Consider the following 9,671-nt stretch of genomic DNA (forward strand, 5'->3'; position numbering starts at 1 on the left):
CAGACAGAGAGAGAGAGAGAGAGAGAGAGGTGGAAAAGGAAAGAGGCTGTGGCTGGATTCAAGGGGAGCACGTTTGGCTGTTGACCAGGTTTTGTTCCTGGTGTGAGCGTGTGTGGTGGTGTGGAATATCACCGGGAACCACGCTGGGTTTGGTGTGGTGATTCCTGGCTCCGTGAAGAACTACGCTGTGATTGGTGTGGTTACTCCTGGCTCATCGAAGCCTTGTGTTCTTCTTCTTCTCAGGGGCGAACCAGAACGTCCTCTTCCTCCGAGGACATGGACATACGTGTGGGAGACAGAGGTATGTTGCTCTCTCTCTCTCTCTCTCTCTCTCTCTCTCTCTCTCTCTCTCTCTCTCTCTCTCTCTCTCTCTCTCTCTCTCTCTCTCTCTCTCTGCATTCACACACTTTTATCACATATACATTTGCCTCTTTGCATCCACAGCCATGAACGGAAAGATATGGAGTTTGTCATTTATATATATATATGTGTGTGTTGTGTGTGTGTGTGTGTGTGTGTGTGTGTGTGTGTGTGTGTGTGTGTGTGTGTGTGTGTGTGTGTGTGTGTGTGTGTGTGTGTGTGTGTGTGTGTGTGTGTGCGCTGTCTCCTGCTCCAGGTCTGTCTTCACTAGAGACCACTTCTCTGCGTGACAGGATGGCCAAGTACCAGGCTGCAGTTTCTAAGGTCTCACCCACCCCTTCACGCACAGTAAGTATGCTGTGTGTGTTTCCACTGTGGACACTGACGATATATGTCGGCGTTGACTGTTTTAAACACCCTTATACTTTTCCCTGTGAACCATTTTGTATTCAACCCCACAATGTACAAGTAGTTCAGTAGCATGCTGCTGAAACACAGGGCTGTAGTTTGGAAGAGTGTGAAGCTACTTTTGAGAGCAGTGGCAGTGGCCGCCCAGAGTCTGTTTAACCCTCCCACTCTCACCACCCCACATTTCTTCAAGTGCCTCCACTGTCACCACACTTGTGCGTTATTGGCCACAGTTGCCCGTGTCTGAGTCACCACTGCTTGTAAATGAAGTGAGAAGAGTCAGCTTGTGTGGGTGAGTCAGGGTGACGGGAGGGGAGAGTGGAATGGGTGTAAGCGCCGTTTGTCCATGTGTTCGACTTCCTAGTTAGCACAGACCTTGATGATGCTGCTTATTGTCATAGCTTCATAAAAGCTTAGTGTTTTCCTGTAATTTATTTAAAGGTAGTGGAAAGGCTTATAAAAGACATCCCCATGCCTATACAATACATAATGAATATGCTTCCTCTTCCGTGGCTGACCGGAAACAAAGCTTGGCTGGGCGTTGAAGTGTCTCCTCTACTTGTCGTAACTATGGGTGGAGGTGTGTGATGGGCAGAATCAGAATCCAGACCTCAGAATCAGAATTCTGATTCTGATTCTGAGGTGTGTGATGGGCAGGGCAGGGCAGGGTTATTAGCATTAGCATTAGCATAGCAGCTTTGTTCACACATGATCATAAGCACAGTCCTCCACCCAACGTACACAAAGCTGTGATGCAACACCGGCACACGTGGACTACCGTTATTAACCTTAGGTGTGAGCGTGTGGGTGTATGAGTGTTTGTCTTTCAGCTGGTGTGTGTCCATGGGCATTGTCCATTTGTTTGTATAGCTAGGCTTATGGTGCAGGTGAGTGAGTGAGTGTGTGTTTGTGTGCGTGTGTGTGCCTGCGTCTGTAACTGTGCTTTCTATGCAACTGTATATGTGTGTTTTAACTGTGCTTTCTGTATATCTGTGTGTGTGTTTGTAGGTGTGCTTTCCATGTGTAAAGGTGTTTTCTATAAGGCTCTGTGTGTGTGTGTGTGTGTGTGTGTGTGTAGATGTGCTTTCTATGAATGTGTGTAGCTGCATGTGTGAGGGGATTTGTGGTAGGTGTGTGTGTGTATGACTTCTCTCCCCACAGGAGGTGGCAGACTGTCTCCCCTCTCCGTCTACCCACCATAAAACTCCCACAATGCACTGGGCTCTCTTTCAGCAGCTGATTCATTGGGGCTCAGTCACACTCCTAAATCTGACGTCCCTCATGGAGTAGCTCTCCGTCGGCTTTCACGCAGACCAAATCCCTTAAAAACACAGAGACGGAGCCAAACTAAAGACAAGCCCAACTAAAATACGATACTCACCGCTAGGCTAACAGCTTCATTATACCAGTGTTTTGGGATTAAACAGGCATGAGAACTGGTGATTTAATAGCTAGTGTTTGGGCTTTCCCCTTTTCTCTTAGGGTTTCCATCTCAGTGTCCATATTTGAGGACACTTTCTGCAGTCTGTTCGGGATACATATGACCATATAGGTTTACACTTTTTACAGTCTATTCATTTTTTCTCTCAGTTTATAATGAAATGTTTATTGTGTACTGCATTGCCGTAATACACTTTTTGTATGCAGGAAAGTGTCAGAATGAATTCATTTGAATGTAAGCCATTTACGGTGTAAGATTTGCAGTGCAGAAATACCTAAACTCTAGCTCATCTGAAGGTGCCAGAAAAATGACTTGGCCAGCAGAAACTGAGACCAATAAGCTCGAATAAGAGCCGGACTCGCCTGCTGTGACGCCTCTGCCATCAGGAGAGGCTTAATCCACTGATTTAGGGTCAGGACTTAAGTGCTAACATGCTAACACGCTAAATCTCCCCTCTCCCTCCAGAACAGCCAATCAGAAGCAGAGAGCATCAGTCCAAGCGCCGACCACAAGGAGAATGTGCCTCCGGGCAGTGTGGGAGTTGGAGTGGTCAGTACCTGTGTGTGTGTGTGTGTGTGTGTGTGTGTGTGTGTGTGCGCCTCCGGGCAGTGTGGGAGTTGGAGTGGTCAGTACCTGTGTGTGTGTGTGTGTGTGTGTGTGTGTGTGTGCGCCTCCGGCCAGTGTTGGAGGTCAGTACCTGTGTGTGTGTGTGTGTGTGTGCCTCCGGGCAGTGTGGGAGTTGGAGTGGTCAGTACCTGTGTGTGTGTGTGTGTGTGTGTGTGTCTTTTGAGTAATGAAGAACTTGCTCTGCTGTGCTATGTACAAGGCATATCATAAATGCTCTGCTGTGAGTTGAATTCTTTGCTCTGGATTTCACACCAAGGAACAGTTTATGTTTCCATTAAGTCTTTTGTCAAATGTTGTGAAGGCATTCTTTGGCAAAACAGCCATTTCCTTTTTTAATAATGTATTCTCCCCTTTCGTTCTCTCTCTCTCTCTTTGTCACTCTCTTTCTCACACACACACACATACAGAGCAAGTTCTCTGAGATGAATGGCGCCAAAACTAATGGTGAGTAATCCTCCCACTTCCATACACAGAGACAGACACACACACACACACACACACACGCGCGCACATACACACCCCCGACATAGAAGTCAGCAGGGCATCTCTTGCTTTAGTTTCCATTGGCCCTCATAAATTGGGGTCAAAGTGCAAGACGGCAAGCCCACTGGCTTCATTGTGACTCAGCCTCCAAAAATGCCACAGGGAGGTGTAGTTCTCCTGAAGCTGAAAGGAAAAAAATACGTTACATCTCTCCAGACAGAAATCAGTAAAGCCACTTTTTTTTGTACCCAGCACAGACTGACTCGCCATAAAAATATGAATAACTTTGTTTTAATGGTGCTGTATGGACACTTGGAGTGGTGATTTAAAAAGGTCTCTTGTCGCATTTTCAGGGTTATTTCTCCCCCTGGTGGTAAAGGGTTGTAATAGCACTTAATGGCCCCTCCTTCCTCCTCTTTAGGGGTGCGAGCTGACACACCAAGCTCCAGTGGTGGAAGCCCAACCTCCGCAAACAACGACGCACCCAAGGCAGCCAAAGTGAGTGCTCTGCCAACACAGCCAATCACAGCAGAGTTAGATGAGTTAAACAACTCTGTGCAATATCCGTTACTGTTGCTGGAAGACCGATGCAACTACACTTGTTTGTTATTTTCAACGTTTTTTTTTTGTGATGTAAGAGATGTATATAATGCTTACCAGTTTTACATTTGTGTGTGTGTGTGCTTGTGCTTTCCCCACAGAAGTTCCGCTTGCCTGTGAGGGAGACGTGTGTGTCGTGCCTGAAGACGGTGTACCCTCTGGAGAAGCTGGTGGCCAACCAGCAGATCTTCCACAGCGCCTGCTTCCGCTGCACTCACTGCAACACCAAACTCAGGTGGGCCGCTGCTGCTCGCCAAACATCCAGCACTTAAAAAAAAAGATATAGAGATAGATAGATAGATAGATAGATAGATACCTCTGTACAGTTATAGAGCTATTATAGAGCTCCTTTCATACTCTGCGCTTGGTTAGTTCATTGAGTGATTTGGTTTCTGTGCTTGTTGGGAAATTCAGATGGTTGACCCAAAAAAGGTTTCAGCTCTTTAAATCTTATAATTGCAGTCCTGTCAGGGTGGCGGTTATAGATGTAGACCCTGGTTGTGTGGCTTAGGTCTGGTTACAAAAATAGATGTATTTCCAACTGTTGTGTCCTTAAAGTAACACAATTTAATGTGTGTGGAATTAATTTAAATCTGTTTATTATTTCATATTCAGTTAATGTTTCAAGCTATTATCTTGCACAACTGACTGGTCTTTGTAAAATGAGTCAGCATGTTACATTTATATTGCATTTGTACTGCTTTGCTGTGCTTTAACTCGATTCCGCCCTCTACTGGTCAGCCTGGGCAACTACGCGTCTCTGCACGGAAATGTCTACTGCAAGCCCCACTTCAGCCAGCTCTTCAAGTCCAAGGGCAACTACGACGAGGGCTTCGGCCACCGGCCCCACAAGGACCTGTGGACCCCACGGGATGGCGAGGAGGAGGAGGAAGGAGAGGGCGAGGAAGGTGGCAGCAGCGGGGAACGTCCAAAAGAAAAGCGATCAGTGGAGGTATCCGCCAGACCAGTCCTGGCCACCAGCACCACCACCCCCACCTCCAACACCACGACTGACACCAGCCCTGTGGTGGAGGAGTCCCCCCTCGCCAAAGTCATCGAGCTGACCGCCTCTCTGGAGACTCGAGCCCAGCGAGGGGGCTCCGTCGAGAGGTCCCCAACCATTTCCCCAACCGCCTCCTCCGAGACCAAGAGGCTGAAGATCGCCTGGCCCCCACCCTCCGAGGTCACCGGGGCGGGCCGGGGATCAGGCGCGGCTGTGGATGGGGAGATGGCCGGAGTCAAGCCCTTCAGGTCCAAGTGGCCCCCGGGGGGAGAAGGGTCTCAGTCGGGGGCCAGCTCTGAGATGGCGGAGCTCAAGGGCCTGAGGCGAAGCACCTCGCTGAAGGAGCGCTGTCGGCCGTTCTCGGTGGCGCCCGGCCTGAGCTCGACCAATCAGAAATCGGAGCCGCCGCAGCGACGCCCACTGCGACGCAGCCTGGAGAGGCGGAGCTCGCTGGAGGACCTGCGGTCGGTACGCGGCGACCGCTACGGCGAGCAGCGGAGGGACGAGCCTGAACACGAGGAGAGAGAGGAGGAGGAGGAGGAGAAGACGAGGAAAAACGAGGAAGAGAGCGAGAAGAAAGAGAAGACGACATCAACAGCAAGACGTCTGCGTAAGAACTGTGAGGCCGTGAATGGAAACCTCTCCGATGAAGAGGAAGAGGGGCGTCCATCAGCGAGACGCAAGGAAGAGGAGGATGGGAAGATGCAAACGCCCTCCACAGACGTGCTGAAGTCCCAAGAGGAAGAGGAAGAGGAGGAGGAGGAAGCGGAGGAGATTGAGTCCCTGCCCAGCCGCCGCAGCGCGTCCCCAGACGTGTCCACCTCGCTGTCCCCCGGCACCAGCACCAAGCGCACGTCCCAGGACGTGGGCTTCTGGGACGGGGAGGAGGCCGAGGCCGAGGAGGAGCTCACCGTGGAGGAGATGATTAAGAGGAACCGCTGCTACGAAGAGGAAGATGAGGAGGAGGAGGAGGAGCTTGTCTGAGCTGAGCAGAGACTTACACCATCTCTCTCTCTCTCTCTCTCTTTCATGATCTCTGTCAAGCACGCTCTCTCTCTCCCTCTTTCTCTCTCTCTCTTCCCCCCCCCTTTTTTCTGTTTTTCAAATGTCAATTCTTTGAGGGGGGAAAAGAAAAATGACATAAAAAATAAGTATCAGCAGTATCTCACACAGTACCAATACATTCACCTGTAATGCGATTTTGGTTTGTTTGTTTGTTTTTTGCTTGTTTGTTTGATTGGTTGGTTTCGAACATGCTGAGACAACTCAAACAGTTGTCCTTCTCCTCCTTTTTTTTTACCTTTGTCCTGTCTCAGGAGTAATGTGTAGCCTTTTTGACATGTCTGTGCCTGTTCTCTGAAACCACAAAAACTGGTCCCAGATCAGGAGATTCGGGGGTGAAACTCTACATTGTAACATCTACACTATCAACACTAAATCATCTCTGGGTATGATCCACGTTAAGGGGATAGTTGATGGAGAACAAGACAAAAATAGTTTTGTTACATGTTTGGGTATATTTTTCTATGTTTCAGGCTAAATAAAATCCGAACAGACAGACATTACTGGATAGCCATTATGTTATTGCACATAATTAAATTGCACAAAAGGGACGTCATCTTACAATGAACTGGACCTACAGAAGTCTTTGAACTCGTCATGAATGTCACCAAGATGTTCTATAAAAGAATGATGGAGGTGAGCAAGATGGAAGCGTATCATGTCTCTATCCCTTCGCCTCTAGAAACCCAGAAGAGTAAAGTGGGCAGGAGGAAGGCCGTAGTTGAAGACGACGTGTTTGAAGTGGAAGTGAAATGCTGTCTTGTCTCTTCTGTGTGTCTTGGCTCAGGACACCAATCCGCTCCGCAGTTTATTACAGTGATCCGAAAATGGACAAGATGCAAGGACAACGTATTCCAGTTTCAAACAAACACCTTCTAGTTGACAGATTCTATTGCGTACTTGGACCGGAGGTCGAGCAGGGAGATTTCTGACAGCCTTGAGCAAAAAGCCACTAACTGCGGTGAAAGTAGATACTCATAACTCTTGGCTCGGGTTGTTTGGAATACCAGTTCTGTACGTGCATCAACACCTCCGGCAGGACATCATGTGATGGACTTGATCAGATTACTTCTCCTCGAGTGGAACTGGAAAAACGAGAGAAACTGGCTCCAGCCCGCCTTCCTGTTGAGAGGTGACGGTGAACCCACAAAAGAAAAATGATTTGTTAATCTGGTTGGGACTGGGAGTGTGTTGTGCTGCAAGTGGTGTGTTGCCAGTTCTGTCACCCCTCTTGGATCGGAGGGATGGTGTGAGGGTCCAGCCCACTCATAGAATGGACTGTGAGGTCAGTCGGTCGGTCAGGTAGTACTGCTTCTGCTACCACTCAAACCACTTCAGAAGAATTAACAGCATCCCTCACCATGTCACATGACTTATGGAAGCCCTATGCAAAAAGGCTCGGCAGATGCAGTGTAAAGTGCATGATCCGGCAACCACTATGCTAATTCCTGATCATCTCCATGCACACAAAGCTTCAGGGTGATTTTAGGGGTGATTTTAGAGTAGTTGGCTTTTTAAATGATTAATTATGTGGAGCGTTTTAATATCGGATATATTACTGGAAGCAGATTGATGAAACTGGTGTGATTGTGTGTGCGTGCGCGTGTGTCTCTTTTTTCTTTTCTTTTTCTCCTTATAGTCTTACATGCTGCCCATTAAACAAAAAAGAATTGGAAAGAGACACTTTTGTAATGGACTTCAGCAAATTATCTGATTTTTACCCTTTTATGAGAAAACGTTTTGTATAGTTCTTTTTTTCTTTGAGAGGACCAAAAAGACTTTGTATGTTTTTTTGGAATTTTAAATGTTTAAGGTGACCAAAGTGTAACGTTATTTCAGAAATTTAATAAATGGCCTTTCATTGATACCGTATTTATTGTACTAGTTGTTTATTTTACTCGGAAATCATATATTAGATTTCATGTTTGGAGCCTCACCACCATATTAAATGGCCCGATTCTTTTCTAGGAACCAGCAATAGAGGTAAAAAAAAAAAAAAAAAAAAGTTGGCCAAGACATGACATTGAAAGAATCCTTTAAACATTTCCATGAAATCAGCTCACATTTTTTTTAAAGCGGTTAACATTTCTAAAAATGAATATTTTGTGAAAAAAGTTTTTATGTCTGTCAGAGATTGACTGAGGTCAGGAATAGGTCACTGAAGCTAGGTGTTTACATCTGATGGCTACTCCTTAAATACAGCTGTTGTAATATATTATATTCTACTCATCGGACCATTAACCAGTGGGAAGTCTGTTGTTATTATTATTATGTGCTAACAATACATTTCCTATATGACCGACAATAGTTTTGAAATAAAAAGGTTTCCTTTGAGGTTGAACGCTTTTGTCACACCACATTCACTCACAATTTACTGTACAATATTAGAAAAGTATTGTATTCAAGTAAAATAACTTTTTCGTATACACCATGTTTGATCATTAAAAAAAAAAAACGATAAAAGGGCAATTACAATATCAGCATGGGTGAACCCATACTTTTTACGGTATCACCACAATTCCTAGGTGAGTTACAGTCCCTTCTGTATTTATTTATCTATCTATTTGCATATCTATTTCATAACTCGGTGTACATCCCTAGAAAAGGTTCAAAACCACTTGGATGACAGTCTATTGAACCTTCGATCTGAGACGTTACCTTTGTGACGTGAAGGCTGCAAAATGACGGTATTTTCATGAGTTTATGCAGACACAAATAGACCCCCAAGCAAACACTCCTTATCCAGAGGTCAGATAAAACATTGGCGCCATTTTTTTTTATTTGGGCTCAAGCTCCCTAAAACATCTGGACATGTCTGTAATAATATCTCTCTCAAGCTCTTAAAATAGTCAGAAGGATTTCTGAAAAACAAGGTTTTGAAGGACTTGGCGGCAACTTTGTTTGGACACTAGGTGGCACCGTTGAGCCATTTCCACTCAGCCGTTGCTGCTTTTGAGGAAGAGAATGTTAAAATGTGCCCGGTGCTCGGCTGCTCTTAATGTTTTCTTTCCTGTGGTCGGGTTTCCGCGGCTAGTTGGCATGATTGAGAGCTGACTCTGTCAAAGGTGATATAGAGACTCGGAGTACTGAGCAAGTACAGCTTCACACCGTGATAACTTTTCTCTTCTTTTTTCTTTTATCACAAAAATAAACCTTTTGGAAAGATCGAAACTGATGAGGTGAGGAAACCACCTCACGGTTTTCTGTGAATTTCGGAGGATTGTCCTCAGTTGTACTGCGGCTCTACCAGCCAACCTCCAGGAACGTTTGGAGAATAACATGTGGTTCAAATCTGACAGCGAACACGGGTGGTGTTTAAGAAAGAAGAGGCAGTCATTTTTACATGAAAGGGGTTGGAAAAAATCACCACAGACATGAAGTGTGCTCAGGCGTGGTACTGTGAATAATAAAAAAACGGAGGGACCGCTGATAAGTAGCATACACTTTCTTATCCGACAGGAAACATTAATGGACAGTGTGACAGGAGCTAGACATTACAGAGTCATAGCTGTACGACGCCCCACCGCCCCTTTCTTCTCACCACTGTCCTGTTAAGTCAGGCTGATTTTATCATATTGGAATGGATAGGGTGCTGAAGCTTGGTGTCACTGTAAAGGTCCCACAGATCCCTATCTCAGTAGCATGGCCTCTCTCTCTGTCTGGCTCAGACTTTTTTGTTATTTCAAC

General features: G+C 46.2%; 1 protein-coding gene across 4 annotated transcripts in view; it reads left to right on the top strand.

Moving 5' to 3' along the window:
* LOC105907215 (LIM domain and actin-binding protein 1-like) overlaps window positions 1-7,856 on the top strand; it is a 40,219-nt gene extending 32,363 nt beyond the window's left edge. For all 4 annotated transcript variants that reach the window (XM_031567742.2, XM_031567741.2, XM_031567738.2 and 1 more), the window contains 7 exons: window positions 244-301; window positions 617-708; window positions 2,675-2,758; window positions 3,244-3,280; window positions 3,741-3,817; window positions 4,021-4,154; window positions 4,661-7,856. In XM_031567742.2, the coding sequence (XP_031423602.1) occupies window positions 244-301; window positions 617-708; window positions 2,675-2,758; window positions 3,244-3,280; window positions 3,741-3,817; window positions 4,021-4,154; window positions 4,661-5,906 (1,728 nt within the window). In that variant the 3' untranslated portion in view covers window positions 5,907-7,856. The remainder of the gene's footprint in view (window positions 1-243; window positions 302-616; window positions 709-2,674; window positions 2,759-3,243; window positions 3,281-3,740; window positions 3,818-4,020; window positions 4,155-4,660) is intronic.
* The last annotated feature ends 1,815 nt before the right edge of the window (window positions 7,857-9,671 follow it).

This window comes from Clupea harengus, chromosome 5 (assembly GCF_900700415.2).
Source record: "Clupea harengus chromosome 5, Ch_v2.0.2, whole genome shotgun sequence".
In the NCBI taxonomy this organism is placed as follows: Eukaryota; Metazoa; Chordata; class Actinopteri; order Clupeiformes; family Clupeidae; genus Clupea; species Clupea harengus.